The following is a 19741-nucleotide window of genomic DNA, read 5'->3' as shown; positions in this document are numbered from 1 at the left end:
TTTCTAGAGTCTAAATTCAGACCACTTAGGGCTCCCCCAGCATCAACTTGTTCCAGAAATTCATTCAGCCGTTTTAGAAGGACTGTAGGATATGATTTCAGCTCTTTGCTTTTGTTCTCTGTCTTTTCATAAAGCTTTTGTWTTGTTTGTGTATTAGCTTTTATGTGGAATGCTCTGTTTAAGATTAATATATGCTTAAAATTATGTAAACTTAATATTCAAGGCAGAGAAATATAGTGAAACTTTTTTTTCCTTTTTGATTTCCAGGCTTTTGTATATCAATATGATTTGTTTTCATTTCCAGCAATTTGAATGGACTTTGCAGCTGCTATAATTCTGTTATGGAAAAGGATCGAAATCTTTCTCAATTAATGAGATCTAGAAAGGTTGTTTTAGTAATTTCAGAGCTTTCTATTTGAGTGTTCAAGTCTGAATGCAGAGACAAAGAGCTGAAAAGGAGTCGTGGTCAACCTACATTGTAAAAACCTGTATAAAAGCCTCATACAAACCTTGGGAACTGGAGGGGGAAAAGCAAACTCTTCTTGGTAGCATTAAAGGAAATAATATATTTTAAGCCTTTAATATCCTGTGATCTGGGGTGTGTCTTTCGCTTACATCATGCCCGAGGAAAATCTTGATCAGATACTCTGATTTATGATGATTTCCACTGTGTAGAATCATTACAATGCAAATCTTTTTCAGATAATCACCCCGTTCAGGAGGTTAATATTGTGTGCTGAAAACAGAAAAGAAATGGAGGATTGGATAAGCTCTCTGAAGTCCGTACAGTCTAGAGAACACTATGAGGTAAGTTAATATCCCTGTCAGCACAACCTGCTCTAAAGACCAAGCTACAGGACACAGAGTTTAGCCCTTCTTTGCATGAAGTGTGTATTTGAAATCAACACCTAGCTTTGTGTAAAGCACTTTACTAGCCAAACGACAGCTTATTACGATATTTTTGTTTGGAGGGAGAGCAAGCTGAAGCTGCCCTTGAGCTTGCTTTTCCTGAGCATTGCACTGTCCCCAGCATTATGGAAACCCTCGGTAATTTCAGTCACCGTAGCTGTGTTCTGTACTTGCAAATTTGTCTTAACTTCTCCTTTACTAGACCGCACAGTTTAATGTGGAACATTTCTCAGGGATGCATAACTGGTACGCCTGCTCCCATGCCCGACCCACCTTCTGTAACGTGTGTAGGGAGAGCCTCTCCGGAGTCACCTCTCACGGCCTGTCTTGTGAAGGTAAAAATTGATGCTTTTTCCCCCCCCTCCATGTATATATAATGCGATGCAGCTGGACAAACCACTGAAAGTTTAGGTCAGGTGATGATTCTGCAAATAATGAGTAAGAAAAGAGGAAAACTAAAAAGGAGAAATCGATTTGGGAGCCTGGCTGCTAATGGCTCTCACTCCTCATGCCTTTTTCCTCCAGTCAAATGGTCCCTCCTGCTGCAGCTGCCACTTCAGAAAGTGCCTGCCTGTGGGGAAAGGTTTGCAAGCGAAGATAGGATGTCTTTGCTTTGCACTTTAAAAATGCAGGTGTGAACCAGAAAAGTCTTACTGATTTGCAGAATCAACATGCCCCAGAAGAAAAATAAAATGGTTGTTTCTGCTCCAAATCTGTAGCAGTTATTATAATTCTGTGACCTTTCTCCCTCTGCTGCTTGTTTGCTCTGTGCTCTCTTGCTCATCCTGCAGTATAGGCTGTGAAGGCAGAAGTTAAGCTTTTAACATGCATTTAAAGGATGGAGAGGTAGATACTTTTGCATTTTGCCTGTGAAATAGATAATAACCAAAAGAAACCAAAAGGAGATGTGGGTAAAGCTTCAGCATTAAGCTTACTTGGGGAAGAGATCTCATGTAAGCAAATATTTATAATAAATCTAAAACACTCARTGTATTTGTTTTGTGCTATAAGCTCTGTGGAAGAAAAGCAGTAGCAAGTCTGCTGTTTTTTGGATTCAGGGTGCAAATGGAACATTGTTGGGGCTTTATGGTTCTTATGAAATTCAGACATGAGCTTGGGTGATGTTTTTATACTTAAGTGTTAATAATAACTAAGCATTTAATTGCAAAATAGTTAACTGTCCAAAAAAGAGTTAACTGCTACTTAGACCCTTCAAAAATTGATTTTTGCATGTATGTTACCTGACTGTGAATTCATTTATGTTGCTGATGCTGTTACARTGCTTAAGTATACACATAATACAGTATATTAGGAAAACTGTACTACAGGAAACATTTACCTACTACCATGAATTGTCTATATCCTTAAGACAAGTTATGGTGCGATTGCCAAGAAATGGAATGAACCTGTTTCATAGAAATTATATAGAACAGTTACTTCCAACTTCTTTAGTATGTGTTTTCAACTGTTCATAAGTCACTCGCTCAGACTGTTTTAGGCAATTGGGTATTTTCAATATCTGATACTGAAAAATGTAGTAGCAAGTGCTTAACTAAAATCATTATATTGTCTTAAAATAGTTACATTATCTGAGTTTTTTTTCTTTTTATGCTTCRTTTAGCTTCATAAGGTCATACTGTAGCTGTTTTCAAAGATCGTTTAGGCAAGAGTTAGTCCTGCAATCTTATCTGTGTTCATTGTTTTCTCATTTTRAATATCTTGTTTGACTCCTAAATATAGCTTTAATTTCTAAGGAGATGGCATTAACTTTACATTAAGGAAGTCTCCTATATTTCCCATTTCATACTTTGTCATCTTTCTACATTACATATTAAAAACTAATGATGCCTTTATCCAGATATGYGATACCAGTTGAGCTTTCAGCAATTGTTACAGAGGACTCCTAGTAGTAAATTCCTCTGTTCTTCAGTATCATATTCACAATACCTGGATTGGCTTAGGTATAGATATTCTGATATTCCTTCATCTGTTAAAAATTTACCCCATCTTACTTTTTAGCTACTAGTATATACATTTGCTCTCTAATTTTTGAAGCGTGTGTGTCTACTACATATCTATCTATGTGAATCAGTTAAAGTTACTTCTTCAACTGAAATACTCATACTTTTTACCTGATTCTGTATTCTGTAAAAGTCCGTGTTAAAGCTCCTTAATTTCTTCATATAACAAGTATATTTTGGCTTGATACTACTTACTTCTCTGAAATGAGATGCGAATGAATGTGATGAAATTGCAATCTAGTTGCTTTTCTCATGTGCACTTCCAATACATTTTCACTATCTATTCCTTGACTTATATTGTGCTGRCAATATAGAGATTTTGAAGAGATGATATAGTAGGTATGGAGACTCACGATTCCCCAGACATCTTCTGTTCTACTTTTTCTCATTGCTTCTTTAAAAGACCTGGTTAAATATTCATGCCTGACATCTGAAGCCTCAAGTACTGCTTTACACTGGGAATCCATTTATGTCTATATTAAATTCAATTATTTGTGTGGTTGTCAAACCCAGGCTGTGCTATTATCTCCTGTATTGGTGAGATGATGCTTCTCAGCAGATACTGGAACTCTGCCTCCTTTCAGGGCATCAGGTTACTGGCATGCCAAGTTCTCTTCAAAGTAGCTGAGGTTCTTTGTACTCTTTGTGGTCTAATTCTTGACTATTATCATAGGTAAAAAATAAAAATAAATCCCAATGCTGGTATTTTGCAGCTCATAATGCTTTAGAGGATCAGTTCTTTAATATTTCATTCTCTTCAGCCTTTCAGCAGCTCTTCCCAACTGCTTTTTAGCCTGATTGCACGGACTTCATTTCCTCTGGAAATAAAGTGGGCTGTGGGTCTGCCTKCCTTTTCAGGACCCTCCCCTCACAGTAAGTGTCAACAAATGTTGAACAAATGAGTGCAGGTCACCCTGCAAATACTCCTTCAGTTTTGTGGAAGGCAGTGTAGAAGAAGAGAGCATGTTATTCAGTAGGAGAAAGAGTGTAGTGTGAGCTAGCATCTTATTAGATGTCCCAGAATAAATGTGAAGCTCAAACATAAGAAGAAAACTCATAACAAACCAGAATTCATTTTTGTGCTGTTCAAAGAAATACTGGACTTTTTAAAAATTTAATTGTATGTCTTTGAAATGAGGTGCCTTTTCTCCCACTAGTTCTTCCTTTGTATCTTCTTAAAATATACCATACTTTTCAAGTGCTGTCCAACTAAGTATCTTGTACTGATAMATAAACATTTTCCTCTAGCTAGTTCTAAAGGACTGATCTCCCTGCATTCATTTACACTCTTTACTAGGACAGAGAACTTACTTTCTTTGCCCTTCGTCCTTTGACAGTCATTTCAAACCRTTTGAATCAAGTCAGGCTTTTGTTCCTTATTCTCCTCAAATGTCTCTCTTGTTCAGAGTTCAGTTTGCTGTATGCTCGGGGGTATGAGATTGTCAGGTTATCACAGAGATATGTGAGATGTTTAGACAAAGAAACCTAAAAACTAATAAATCATTTTCTAACTCTTACAGATCTTATTAGCCTCAGTTTTAATACAGTTGCTCTGTAATAATAAAGCATTTCTGTCAAAGTTGTTGTCAGCGGAGCACTGCCTTTGTGAGTATTCACAAAATATGTCTCTGTGCAGTGTTTCATTATCATGACTGAGTCTGGGTGGTTGAATATCAAATATACCTCCGAAGCCGAATAATGCGATGCAGATGAGACACTTTCTACCCTGATGAATTGCACACACAAAGCCGTGTTGAAAGAACACTTCAGGAGCGTGGAGTCAGGCAATATGAAAACAGGAGGTTGAAATTGCTTCTATAAATGGGCCTTGGTCCATTTTGCAGCTGGTCTTTTTCCATTACAACTGCTTCTCCCCCATCGCTTCCCCCCCTCAGCATCTTTCTGACTGCCTGGAGCACAGCAGCATGAGCAAAGGTTGGATTGCTGCTGGCCCCACCRCTTCGGCCACATTTTCTACAAAAGCTGGAGACAGAATCAAGAAAGAAGTAGGTGGGAATGGAGAGGGTAGCTCACAGGTAGCTGATCGAGGCTCTGCCAGAAGAATGTGTGAGGAGACTTTGCCACCCATTGCAGCTCTCCGTGATTCTGGGGTAATCACTTGAAATGGATTCTTTTCCATCAATTTATTAGTTGTGTGTTTTTTATTTTCTGGGTGCTTAGCTTAATAACCTGGGGTCTCTAGCACAAAGATGCTGAGCATTCAATAACTGCATAAATAAGTAAGCAATACTATGTTTTAAAGACACTGATAATTTGAAGATAAATCATACTGAAAAATCAGGCCTCCATTGTTTTTTTAACCCCCACAATTGGTAGACAAGTTTGTTTTTAATCCTTCTATGCTTCAGTTACCCCTTCTGTMGATAAGAATAAAAGCAAACCCTTATCTTGGCAGTACACTGAAAATTAAGAGGCGTTTTTTAAGCACTCCAAAGTTGTACTGGTGAGCACAGTAAGATTAGCCCATGAGCAAATTAGTAATTGTAAGTTGAGAGCAGCTTTTGATTAGCTTTGGGTAAATAAGGCAAATGCTCATTGAAAACTGGCTTGTATCAGAGTACTGTACATCTTAGTATTTACCAGAAACCACTGGTCCCACGTGTGAATCAGGGTCCTATTTTTGAAAAAGTGCATGATCTTATGATGAAGACTTCACCCCTGCCTCGKGAAGAAGCTGTGTTAGGGCTGCACAAGTAACCTGACTTTGCAGCCTGGCTTTGGAATGCAAGGGTTCTTATAACCTATTGTATGTAATATTAAATGGACTTAACAAAACTGTTTATTTTCAAGAAAATTGTAAAAATTAACAAGAAACTACAGAATTTTATCTTTAATACCATCATTAGTATAGGCTTMAATTCGGAGTGAAGTTAGATTGCTGTTTTCATGGCAGTTTGCCACCCTGTTTTCCCTGTGTCTTKTGAACCCATCCTTCCTACAAGAATATTCTTGGAATCAAACCCAGCAGATTTCATGATAAATTCCCAAGATAAATCCTCCCCATCTCCACAGATTAAACTGTAGAAAGAGGTCCAGGGATCCTTAGATGAGTTTCACAACTTTGAGGTTGGAAAAGAACAGTCTGAGACAGCAGCTTTTCTTTGAAGAGTCCAGAAAATTCATCAGAAGATTGTTGGAAGAGTGAGAATTTTGGCGGGACATTTTTTTTTCCCCAATGCAGCTGAGTTAATTGATGAGTGTATGAAAGGAGCAACCTTTGAGGAAAAGGTATTTTATAACAAGGATGTGTATTTTCAGCTTATGAGGTCCTATGATAATGCTGAGTAATATTGACTTTACTTTGTTATAGATAATAATGGCTGTAGATTTAATCACCRTGTCTCACAACAGATGTTGGTGCAACTGTGGCAACTGTTTGCTAATTAAATGGTTTGCTTGATTGGCTTTCAGAGAGGCTTGTTTTGTATGCTAGTTAGAACTATTTACACAGGAAATTAAACTTCTGAAAATGGCTCTGTGAAGAGCCTMGTTTGGAACTGACATTGTTTGTTTATTTGTTTCATCATGTCCTAATTTTCACTGGGAAAGTAGTGCTAACTGGTATTTAGAAACATGTCTGCATGTTTCTGAAAGATTTCTAATGTCACACTGGCTCATGAATGACATATAATCATAGAATCATAGAATCCTAGAATGCTTAAGGTTGGAAGGGACCTCAGAGGTCATCTAGTCCAACCCCCCTGCTCACGCAGGGTCACCTAGAGCACGTGGCACAGGGCTGCATCCARGCGGGTTTTAAAAATCTCCAAAGAAGGAGACTCCACAACCTCTCTGGGCAGCCTGTTCCAGGCTGCCATTGGAGATAATTGGAGAAAATGCCATTGGAGATAAAAGAAGATGGACAGCAGCAGAAACTAAGATTTAAAGTTGGTTAAAACATTCCTTTTYTATACCTCTATTTTCCATTCTGCTCTGTATTTTGTGACTTTGAGAGACCGTATTATAAAAGCTTTAAAATCCCATGCGTTTCTTACCATCCTTCTTTCCGACAATGCTTAAGGCTTGAAATCACATAAATTATTGTCTGATGACAGTTGGGTTGCAGGGGGCCACCTGCAGAAAGTCTATACTGAGATGGGGTAGGTTATACCATACGTGCAGAGGAAATAGTGTCTCTGGCTTGTCAGGATGCTGTCAACGATGTGCATGGCCTAAGCTCTACACATCCCTGCTTTGAACTGGTGACTTATCGGGACAGCCTTGCCTTATCGGGACAGCAGAGATTCAATCCAAAACCCTGAGGTCTAATTCAATAGTAGCCTGATAGGATGGGAAAGTTCCCTTCCTTTCCTATGCCCGTATGTTACCCAGTTTCTAAAATCTGGAAAAACAGGAAAATATGARGCTATCCTCATAAAGGATAAAGGAATATGGGATATTTGCTCATTGGGATCTGCGAATGCAGCTTTTTGAAATGACCAGGGCAATTTCTGTGGGGCAGTTTTCTCTTTGCTTCTGCTTGAGCTAAGCATCTGCTTTCACACCTTTCCCAGTGCAGGGACAACTGATCAATTTGGGACTCAGATACTACTTGCTTAGTCTTTATGCACTTTTTAAAAAAGACCTGGCAATGGATCAGTGGAATTAAAATGAAAAATTTATGATTCACAAGACCTTTTGTACCATGGCCTAATGTTTTTAATGGTGAACAAGTGATGGGCCAAAGCGTTTGATTGCTCCCTATCAAATATTTGTTTGAGAAAAGGTTTCTGCTTTTGGTCAGCAGGCTAGTTCTCRTAAACCTTTAATGCTCTGTGCCAAAATAATTTATAAAATGCACTTTAAATAGAGTGATCTCATATAGTTGCAGTAGTGTAAATGCCCATGGTTGTATTGGTTGTATGCAGCAATCTTTCTGGTATAAGATGGTATCATTAACTAGTCCTAGTAATAAAGTTGAACACAAATCAACTTAATTTGTTGTTGAGATTAACAACAACATTTGTTTAATTGTTAAATTGTTTACACACCTGAAAAATGGGGAAAAGTGTGAATTTGGTCCACAGCAAAGCAAGCAAAACAGGGTTTTCCCCAGCTGCTAAATTTTCTAATCATTCTTCTCTCAGAGCCCCTTGGGCTGTACTCTTAAGTCAGCTGTAAGGTGACGGAGATAATCCAGTCTTGAATGTTTGCCRTATTGAAATCTTTCAATTGTAGATGAAAAACTATTAAGTCTGCATATATCTTCTGATATCTCTAAGCCCAGTTTAAGGGGTTAAAGCTGGAATTATGAATTGTTTTCTTCTTGTTGGTTTGTGCCATGTGTGCAACACAAAATGAATATGTACTTGATTGTTTCATGAAATAGCTGCATTGGATTCTTAAAAAACATGTCATAGAAATATAACAAATAACATACTGTGTATTTATGTGTCTTACAGTGTGTAAGTTTAAAGCACATAAACGATGTGCTGTCAGAGCAACAAATAACTGCAAGTGGACTACATTAGCCTCAATTGGAAAAGATATCATTGAAGATGAAGATGGTGTAAGTATTATTCATATTTATAGTACTTTCCAACCGGTGTTTCTTCCTAGTAGGGGGAAAAAATGGCTTAATGTAGAAATGTTGTCATTAGCTCCATTAAAATTAATGATAAGTGACTGTATTCCTGACCACTTTTCAAAGCTTAACATGATGCAGAAGTTAGATTCCTCTTGAACAGAAGTCATATTCCTCTCTTATGGGAGCAGTTTGATATCTGTGGGCACAGGAGTGTAGCTCCATTACAAAATTTTAAAAACCACATGCAGAGAAATTCTGAGGCTGGAAAATTGCTCAGAAAAGTTCCTGCTGGTGCTGAGGAAAGGTGGTATTTTATACTCGTTAGGCTATTTTGGCAATCTATTTTGTGTCCTTCCTACTGGTGGTTACTCCCTGGGAGACCTATTTGGAATTCGCTGACCTATGGAAGGTTTTTAACTGATGAAAACAAGAATTTTAAAATTAGAAGAAGAAATAAAGCTTTTCAGAGGTTTATTCTGATAGACGGATTATTTTTATGAACACAACCATGCACATGTCACTGGCACAAAATCTTTCTTTAGATGCTTAGTCCTAAATTGCACAAATATAAAGGTAATTGCATCATTACCCAGAGTTGCATATCTTACTACTAAGACAAAAAGTGTATTAAATTTTAAAAAGTATATTAAATTTTGTGCTGAGTTTAGAGACTGCTTTATAGAGCTGTGGTTTGACATTCATGATGACTGAGAGGAGTGAATTATATTGCTTTTTTTTGGCTTGTAACACATATGCAACATTAAATAAATAGGTTCTATTTGTAAGATGTATGTCTGTGTTACAGAGACTCTAGATTTACTGACTTTTCTGGTTAGTTACTACCCCTGTATCAAGATAACTTGAACAAGATATATATTGCCTCTGCAGTGGCCCTATTTCTACCTAGCACATGAATCAGCACAACAGGCCACGTTAATAGCAGTTGCCTTGGGAAAATCAGTGTCCAAAATCCTTAACGAGGACAAGAGGTTTTGCTAAAAGGGAAGGACTACGGGAAGTAATTTAAATTCTCTTCTCGAGAAGAGAAGGTTGAGAGAGGATCTGATTAATACCTGAAGGGTGAATGTAGGGAGGAAGGGGCCAAGTTCTTCTCAGTGGTGACCAGTGATAGGACAAGGGGTGATGGGTGTAAGTTGAAATGCAGGCGGTTCYGTCTCCGTGTGAGGAGGAACTTCTTCCCTGTGAGGGTGACAGAGCCCTGGCACAGGCTGCCCAGGGAGGCTGTGGAGTCTCCTTCTTTGGAGATCTTCCCAACCCGCCTGGATRCCGCCCTGTGCCCCGTGCTCTGGGTGTCCCTGCTGGAGCAGGGAGTTGGACTAGATGATCTCTAGGGRTCCCTTCCAACCTCAACCAGTATGTAATTCCGTGAAATCCAYCTGCTGCTGTGAGATAACCACCTGCAGTCTCTCTTTCAAGGTGTTTGACTTGTGAACTCCTTTTCCACAGATAGCCATGCCTCACCAGTGGCTAGAGGGCAATTTGCCAGTCAGTGCCAAATGCGCAGTCTGCGACAAGACCTGCGGCAGCGTTTTGCGCCTGCAAGATTGGAAGTGCCTTTGGTGTAAAGCTATGGTAGGTGCAGTGGACCACATCCAAACGTCTAGGACTTGGCCAGTGTTATGGTTTGACATWATTTTTACTTTGTCGTTTCATAACTGTTGTTTGGATTGAAGAAGGAACAGGCAGCTTGTGCAAACTCTTGTTTCTCAAACATTCATCRTTTCTTAATGACTGCCCTACTTGCTTCAGGTAATTTTTGGTGTGCCCACAGATGCGGCTTTTATTCTWTTACCTTGATATCTGATGCATTTTCTCTGGCTGTCTCCTAATGCCATGAGAGAGAGAGATGGAGACCCTAGTTCAAAACTTGTTGGACGCATTACTGTCTTTTGTGTATTGACTTTGTAGGCTTTTTGTCAGGTCTTCAGTGCCTACTTGGTCCAGATTGGAGCCTTTTTTGAGGAAAAAGCTTTAAGGAATTAGTGTTTCAAGATACCATACGGTTCAGAAGCCTGCTCTGCAGATCTGTTTATGCGTTATCTACATGACATTTTCATTACTAATGATTTGCATTCATCTTTAAAAATATTGCTGTAGGCTGTGAAACTGCGCTGGTTGAAATTCTCTTAACAGTCTGGTGTGGTTTCCCTTAAAATAATATTTTCTCTCTGCTGGTCATTTGATTACTTCTTATGCAAGGCTTTAGAAGTGGGAATTCTGCAGATTTTTAAAGYATCTCAGGGCATTTTGTATAGTTTTTTACTAACTGAAACTCTCTACACTTCACTGTGACATTATGCATATAGATGTCTGAGGCTCTGTGTCCAGGCGCTGGAAAATGTTTTGCTCCTCCAGAGGTGCCTCAGAATTTGTTTGAGCTCCAGCAGTTGCTGTATGAGCTTGTTTTTCCAATAACTATGGAAGAAGCCTATGTACCACATGGTTTATGGAGCTTAGGTCCTGCCTGTTTCTCTGGTTTGGTGGGTGTGCTAGTTTTAGTGCACATGTGTTCTCCAGAACATCCACATGGACTGGACAGGTTCAGAGCTATTACACTGCACGTGTGTACTCTCCCTGGAATGGCTGCTGGGAATTTGGTCCTGCCTTGCTATTGGATGGAGCTAAGTGATTTACTTGGTCATAAGGATGGTTCATACCTGTTGTAGGGGGTGTCTGAAGATGAAGTACTCCAAACTTAGGTTTTGTTGAACACGAAGCCTTGGTGGTTGAACACTTAAATTTTTGTACAGTTCCACACCTCTTCCCTCTGCACTTTAATATATCAGTTATATTAAACATATTAGTTCATTTGTGGTACCTAGATACTGTATCAGTCATGCATTTCCCTAAAATTTACATTTTAGAGTAGGAAAATAATTTTCTTTTTCTTTTGTAGGTTCACACTGCCTGTAAAGATCTCTATCCTCGTAAATGTCCACTTGGCCAATGTAAGGTATCGATCATACCTCCAACAGCATTAAACAGTATAGACTCTGATGGTACGTAGTACTGTGGTATGTTCAGTGGTAGCTCTCTAATTGTGGTTAGTGAAGTTTAGAATATAATGAAACAGGGCTAAAATTTCTCTGCTGAACAGGTGGATGTAGTCTTCAAGCTTAGAAGACTGGTTCAAGTTAGAAATGGTAGAATTTTCCATGTATCTCTTTTAGAAGAATATTTATCTGTTGTGATTTTAAGAACATTTTTGAAAGCTCTCTCACTTGAAGTTCTTCTCTGTTTTCATTAATGGCTATTGGAAACTTTTCCACTGACTGACCAGAGTCCTCAGGATGAAGCAGCCGGATGCCTCCCTGACATAAGTCACACACAGAATAAGTTAYCAAAATCTGGATAAATTTGCCCTATGGAGAGTCAATGACTTGGGTCCATTAGCTACTTTAATAGTGAAAAGACAGATCACTCCCACACTGTCTCTAAATTTGAGTATAAGCAATGTCAGAATCTGCAACATAGATAGAAAACCTAGCAGATGTTCAAAGCTCAGAAGTGCTCGTTGGTGACTCAGAGAAGAGCTGTAGGAGCAGTGGGAGTCTGTATATGAGGTCATGGAATTAATAAGGGGTGTCATGAAATATGATTGCTTTAATTTTAGTTTATGATGGTGACAAATGTAGACCAACAACTTTAACACAATGCAATGACTTGAACTCTGTGAAATTACTAGAACTGGTTGTTTATACTGTTCATATTCACTCTTCTATATTCGCTTCCTATTTATTGTCTCAGACCAGAGCGTCATTTATTTATGCTATTTATTATTCATGCTAAGATGATTGTTCCATATGTGCATTTATATTTCTTAGCAGTTAAATAAATAAACCTTATTTTAAATTATGCATTATTATAATGTGCAGTTCTATTAGCATTTCTGGCTAATTTGTAATTTTATCTTTTTAATTTAATAGAAGATCTTTCTTTGTAATTTATTTTAGACATTTAAAAAAGACATAGTTAATATTGTCTGAAATGTCAAAACCTACACCCATGATGTCTATTTTTGCTGAAAATCCACATCTTTCACAGAGTAGAAATGTCAGTGAGGATGGTGTCCCTTAGCATGCCTTATTAAGGGCCTTACTGAAAGCCTGCTGTAATCAGCTGAGAGACCTGCATTGGCTTTAAATTAATCTTTAATCACAACCGAAGGTCTGTTGATCAGTGATTCCGTTATAATTAATAGTATAATTTCAGTCTGAAATAAAAGTTCTCATGCAGAGTCTCAGCTGGGAACAGTTGAATCCAGTAACTTTAAATTTATGAGTATTCTTAGAGAGCTCATACAGACTTGGATGATCTAGTTCAAGCCAGCGAGATTAAAAAAAAAATCAGATAAAACACAGACACTTATAACTGAGATATGTATAGCATTATGTGGTAATCTGTCAAGAGAGAGTTGAGAAGTATTCTAGTAAGTTATCTTTTCACTGTGAAAAAAAACAATAAAGCTATTGTCTTCAGGATTTTACCAAATCTAGGTGCTGGAAATGCCTAGAAAAAAAAATGGTGAATATTGAGCAGTGATGTTTTTTGCTTGGTAGGACTACTGTTGAGTTTAGCATTTACATTATGCATGATAAGATGTACTCCTTTTGTCCTTCATTCTCTTCCTCCTCTTTCTCATGATTTCTTTTTGTGTTGTTCATATTAGAAAGCCTTATTTATTTCATTCTTTCTAACTATGTTCACAGGTTTCTGGAAAGCCACATGCCCGCCATCCTGTGCCAGCCCTCTTTTAGTTTTTGTTAACTCAAAGAGTGGAGACAATCAGGGAGTAAAGTTTCTTCGTCGATTCAAACAGTCGTTAAATCCAGCTCAGGTGTTCGATTTAATGAATGGAGGACCTCACTTAGGGTAATGACTTTGGAAATCTTGAGCAATCCTTTCTACAGGGACATTTAGTGCAAAATTTAGTATTGTGTTGTCCCCTTGTTTTTATAATTCCATTTAGCATGTGACCTCCAACCTAAAATCTGCAATAGCTAATGGAATTTAATATGAACTCTGGTGGGTGAAGTGATTGTGAGATAATATCTTCTTTTTAAGAATATTCACTTGAAAATTCAAAAACAAAAATCTCAGCAGTCCAATTTCTTCTGTCGATTTTTTTTCAGTCTTTTTTTTTTTGTGTGTGTGTGGCTATTTACCTAGCTTTGAATTATATTACCTGGAAAGGTTCAAAATGGTTGAATGTGTTTAAATGTCTTCCTTAAACAGGGCCTTTATGCACAGTTGACTGGATGTTTTTTTTTCTATGTCAGATGCAGTGATTCCTGTAAGTTTGTCATGAATGACTAGCTAAAGAAAAAACTTTTAGTCTCAATATATGTTAGTCTAAATAACTTTTTTATTTCCAAACACAAGTGTCAGTTGAGGATTCTGCCACCAGCCATTGACTAGTACAMAGTCATTGGAGACTTGCAGCTGGAATCTTTTTTAGGTGATATATGCAAAGGGCTATGAAGACGAGCATCCCACAGAAGCTGGAACAAATCCATGATTAAAGCCATCAGGCACTCTCCAAATTCCTGGCATTGCCTGTTGGAGAGAGAGGGGTGAAATCTGCATAGCAGTAGCCTCTACACAAGCATCCTATGGATTCATAAAGAATAATTCATGCCTGTTTTTGTATTTAGTTTTCTATTTGGAATTTTCTGTTCTATTTCTGTTGATTTTGTTCCTCTAATCTATAGCCCTTTGTTAAATGGCCTATAAATATCAGTGGCAGCAAATAGAAATATGAATTTTTATATTCTTAAAGATGTAGAAAGGTGCTTGCACGATAAAAATGTAGGTGACACAAATGCAGAACAACTAAGTTCAAATAGTGGACAAATTATACAAATATAATGGAGCACAGCTGTTGACTTTTATAATTAGTGCTGCATTATAGATATGTTAGCTACTTAACTTGTAGCTTTTATATTCATTATAGCTCTGGTTTAAATCTTACTTCAGTCTAAGTCCCTTCCAGCTAACATTTTGTACATGCAGTTCTGGCAATAAAATACATGGAAGGAAGAGACCTCTTAGAGGAGAGAGTTTTTGAGAGAAGAAGAATGTGTCTTTCTGCTTGCAAGTTCTTTTGCTTTGTAGAGATGTCCTAACAGCAGTGTGATTCAGGAGGTTCACTCTGTTTTTGTTGTGCAATAATTGTACATCTTCTTGGTTGCTTTTATCTATTTTTTTCTCAATGTTTTCCAAAGAGAGGTTTGTAGTAATTATTCTATCAGCTAATGCTGATGTCTTCTTTCTGGATCTGAAAAGCACAGTCACATTTTATGAGGGAATGTATTACTAGGGGATCTTCCCCCTTTTTTTCAGAGTAGCAGAAATTGATGTGGAATCAACATTTTTTCCTCCTATGCCTGCCTCTGTTGTTCTGAATAGGTATCTGCCTGTCATATAAGTGCCATTATTTTCTTTAGAAAAATAGAAATGCCTTAAATGTTTGTGATACTAATACAGTGCTTTTAGAATTAGTTCTGAGATGATACATATTCTGGAAAATAACATGCATTAAAATAAATATATTCAATTTTATAATTTTTTTCCTATTCTTATAATTTTAAGAACATTCTCTAAATGTTTACATCCATGTGTTTTTTTTTCTATATCTTGCCTGTTTCTTCACATTTCATTCCTCATTCCTCTTTGTCTCACCTCTCTACTTGTTTTACCTCTCATCCTGCTTTCTCTGCTGCCATAGCGTGTTGTAGCTGCTAATACTTAGAGAAGAGAAGGAGGAGCCATTGGAAATGAGAACAGGATACTCCTTAAGGATCTCATATGAGATAGAGCACTCTGTGTTTTGTATTGTTGTAATCACCTTATATGTAATTATTGCCTCCAACTCTCTGTGCATTTCACAAGTTGCRAAAGGCCAGGTTGGCCACCCACACTGTGGAGCACATCTTGTTGTCTTGTCTTAACCCTGTCCTAGTGATCACAGKGGTGCCTTATGCTTCCGACTTCAATAAGAAGCATGGAGCAGTTSAGACTGAATAGCTTAGAAAAGTATWTTTTTTTTAAATAACAATAATCATAAAATCCTGAAAACAATATGTGATATATCAGGGGAAAAAAAATCTCAGCATGTTATTTATCAGAAATGTGGAATTTTATGACGTTGTATCCACATACTTCAGAGTCATCAAAGAACCATCATGTGAAAGGTATTGTGTACCATATATTCATGTAATGTTTGCTGGAGAGTATAGGCTCTAACTGGTCTTATTTTCTCTCCAGTTTACGCTTATTTCAGAAGTTTGACAACTTCCGGATTCTTGTATGTGGCGGGGATGGAAGTGTTGGTTGGGTGTTGTCTGAGATTGATAAACTCAGCTTGCACAAACAGGCAAGTGTGTTTACTGGCTTTCTTTGACTTGTTTTTTTTTTTTGTTTTTTGTTTTTTGTTTTTTTTTTGTCATATATGTATTAGTAGGAGTAGGGCCAAACTCAATAGTTACTTGAATGAAAATTTTCATTCATTCAGTAAACATGACAGATTTTATTGGGACTACGCAACTTGATCTACGACCTTTAGACATCAGCTGTAAAATCAACATTTCTTGCTTTAAATAGTCATAATTTGTAATACTTTGTACATTTTCTTTCTAATTTTCAGTGATAGATTTGCTCTTATGCTGTTTTTCAGTGTCAATTAGGAGTGTTGCCCCTTGGTACTGGGAATGATCTTGCTCGTGTCCTTGGCTGGGGAGGATCCTGTGATGATGATACACAACTTCCCCAGATCTTGGAAAAATTAGAGCGAGCCAGCACAAAAATGTTAGACAGGTAAATGTAAATGTGTATGTGCATGATTTACCCTGAGACTGAAATTTTACATTTGGGTTATTGATGGCCTAAATTTATCCCAGAAATATTGAATGGTTTTGTTTTTAAAAAGAGGTTAAAATGGTGTAGGGTACAGACTGTAGCCATCTGTGAAGTCAAGATGGTAAACCAGGGACAGCTCTTCAGTGTCTTGTCTCAACTGCAGTCTCAGAGGGAGAAATCAGATGAACCTAGCGAGTCTTCACCAAAGGTGAGCAAAGTCACTAGTTTTTTACATGACCAATGAAACTACCTGGCCATCACAAAGTAGTTGTAGGCATCAAGAAATGGTGTAAATTTAAGACTATTTTGTTCTGCTGGACAGATAAAACTTCCTTGTGGACTATGTGGGCCATTAGAGTTATTTTTATTTAGGTAATAATTGAGCTTTATGTCTTTGATGTAGAAAGAAACCTCTTCAAGTGCTTTACCCTTTTTATATTTTCTTTAGGCATCAGCTGSTGTGGATAACTTGCTGGTCTAGGTGGATCTTTGGCTTGATCCAGTACTGCTATTTGAACAGACCTTATGTAAAATAAACCCAGGGTCAGTTTAGCTTCTCAATTTTTGAGGCATTTTCTTAGACAAAACCAAATGTCATCCTACTCCTTGTTTTGAATGATATTTACAAGACAGGTGTTTTCATCCACAGAAAAAGGAAGAATCTTGATTTAAAAACAAAAAAAAGTCAGAGAAAATGATGTTCATGTCATTCTAATGAAACTCTTCCACTGGTTTTTGAAAGGACAATGTATGTGTGTGATGATATTTCTTACTTGATGTATATTTTCTGCCGTGAGCGTTTCTCTTCTTTCTGTAGTTACAAGCACATATACTTAACATGGAAATTAAACATCTCTGAATCAAATGAAAGAGGATTTTATTTTAGGGTGGTTTTCTTTTTGTGAAATAGTGAAGAAACTTCTTTTTTAGCTTTAAAGTCTTCTGCAGATTATTTGATCATTTTACAACAAAGTGTGTAAAAAAAGCTTGGTGCCAATCCTTAGATATAATTGCTGGCCTGGGCATTGTGAAATATTCATAGATTGAATCCTGCTTATCTTTTGTTGTACTGAAAAGAGCTCAGCGTCATTCTTCACTCTAATTTCTGTAGATTTGCTCCCAAGGCCATGTGCAGTGATTACTTGTTCTTTTCAGCAGACTTTGAAGGATGGTGGTATTAGCAGTTTTATACAATCTAAGCTCAGGAGTATTGTGCTTTTCCAGGGAAAAAGAGGTATATATGCAAGTGAGGATACTTCAGTGCTTGTTTTGTTCTCAGGGCTCCCTGCCTCTAAATCATCTATTTTCATTTTGCTTCTGCAGTTGTTTTGCATGGTGTGATTTATTTCTGTCATGAATATTTTGCTGGAAAACTTTTTGTTACCTGCCTTGAACATTCTAGGATTTTTTCTTGAATCACTAACAAAAAATTGAGAGAAGAACAAATTAACAAAAAAAAATGAGAAAGAACAAATTAATATATTTAAATGTATGTATTTCATGTTTGTTCAGTTAACTCTTCCTTTGTTTTTTAAACAAAATATTCTATAGTTTGACAATGAATATTCTTTTGTTGATATGGAAGAGAAAGGATCACGCTATAATGATCTGCAACCCTAAAAGCTATGTAACATTTCTTTTAGGTGGAGTATAATGTCATATGAACTGAAATTACCAGTGAAGCCTTCTATTCTTCCAGTCACTGCAGAAGAAGAGTCAGAGGAATGCCAGGTGAAGCTTTTGTTGCATAGAATTAACTCTGAGCTGCTGCAATAACTATTTAAAATATGATTAAAGCACATGTGTGGAAGTTAGAAAACAGATGTTCTCCTATTTGCCAGTTGAATTTAGTCAACTTTTGTTTGTGCCATATATATCAAATAATTAGGACTTCCAATTCTGTATTATTTGCCAAAAATGAATGAAGGTGAGTAGTCTTCAGCGAAACAGAAAAATATTTTCCTGCAAGTATATATTGAAAAAGCAAAATGCCTATTATTCATTTTGAATTTTGAATGAGTATTTAAAAATGCTTTTTTTGAGATGAAAATATGGCATAACCAAAGACATTCAGGGTGGAAATGGACCACGGGGGAAATCTGAGGGTTGAAGGGCTCCAGGTATCCCTGCCTGAGCAAGGATGTTGGACTAGATGGTCTGCAGAGGTCCCTTCCAACCTCAACCATTCTGTGATTCTGCGTGTATGAAGGCCTGCTTTGTGCTCTCTCAGTAGAAGAAGGAAAGTGAGAAGTTGTTAAGAACTTGTAAAAATGACCTGGATTAGATAGGATGTCACTGCCCAATGGTCTTGTTCTTTGGGTTAACTCAGAATTTTAAGTGGCCTGAAAGAGTAGTTAAGTGGACTTGTGCTCACACGGTCTTTTGATGATTCAATATTGAGGGAGAGTAAAAGGCAAATTGATTAGTATAAAAGATTTGATTCAAAATAACAAGGTACTTTATTGCGGAAAATGTAATTTCATATCAATGATAGCTTAAAAGTACTTGAGAAGCAGTTACTCAGCAGGTTCTTAAATAATTTGATGACTCAGTATGTTTTAGCTGGCATGGAGGYTATAATCTTTGGCAATTGGCTGGATTCAGAGGGACCTTGCCAGGCTGGAGAGATGGGCAGAGAGGAGTCTCATGAAGTTCAGCAAAGGCAAGTGAAGGGTCCTGCATTTAGGGAGGAATTAACCCCCAGCACCAGGACAGGCTCAGGGATGACCTGCTGGAGAGCAGCAGAATGACCCGGTAGAAAACAAGGTGACCAGCAAGGCACCCTTCTGGCAAGGAAGGCCAGTAGAGTCCTGGGATGAGTTTTGCTTGCAGGTTGAGGATGTTGTCTTCCCCCTCAACTTGAGGATGGTGAGTCCACATCTGGAGTGCTGTGTCCAGTGCTGGGCTCCCTAATACAAGAGAGACATGGAGCTACTAGAACGAGTCCACCAAAGGGCTACTAAGATGGTGAACAGACTGGAGCATCCTATAGGGAAAGGCTGAGATAGGTGGGATTCTTCAGCCCAGAGAAGATGAGGCTGAATGATGAGGATCTTAGCAACGTGTGTAAGTTGTGTAAGTGTAAGTATCTGAAGGGAGGATGAAAGAGGACATAGTCAGACTCTTCTCAGTGGTGCCCAGTGATAGGACAGGAGGCAGTAGGCACAAATTGAAATGCAAGAAGTTCCATCTGAACATAAGGAAAAACATCTTTACTATGAGGGTTACAGAGCACTGGAGTAGTGCAGAGAGGTTGTGGAGTCTCCAATCTTTGGAGATATTCATAGCCATCTGGACATGGTCCTGGACAACATGCTCTTAGGTGACCATGGTTGGACTACATCTTCAGAGGTGCCTTCCAACCTCTACCATGATGTGATTCTGT

At 37.8% G+C, this 19741-nt stretch overlaps 1 protein-coding gene across 1 annotated transcript in view; it reads left to right on the top strand.

Moving 5' to 3' along the window:
• Nucleotides 1–19741, top strand: part of DGKH (diacylglycerol kinase eta) — a 147823-nt gene that overhangs the window by 94413 nt on the left and 33669 nt on the right. Inside the window, exons 5-13 of the mRNA XM_026034502.1 lie at nt 703–807; nt 1112–1244; nt 8354–8460; nt 9946–10071; nt 11396–11498; nt 13209–13371; nt 15766–15874; nt 16175–16314; nt 18000–18087. Of these exons, the coding sequence (XP_025890287.1) occupies nt 703–807; nt 1112–1244; nt 8354–8460; nt 9946–10071; nt 11396–11498; nt 13209–13371; nt 15766–15874; nt 16175–16314; nt 18000–18087 (1074 nt within the window). The remainder of the gene's footprint in view (nt 1–702; nt 808–1111; nt 1245–8353; nt 8461–9945; nt 10072–11395; nt 11499–13208; nt 13372–15765; nt 15875–16174; nt 16315–17999; nt 18088–19741) is intronic.

The sequence above is a fragment of the Nothoprocta perdicaria genome, unplaced genomic scaffold, assembly GCF_003342845.1.
Source record: "Nothoprocta perdicaria isolate Ctin4 unplaced genomic scaffold, notPer1 scaffold_145, whole genome shotgun sequence".
Taxonomy (NCBI): domain Eukaryota; kingdom Metazoa; phylum Chordata; class Aves; order Tinamiformes; family Tinamidae; genus Nothoprocta; species Nothoprocta perdicaria.
The sequence above is the reverse complement of the archived record's forward strand: the minus strand, read 5'-3'. Positions and strand labels throughout refer to the sequence as shown.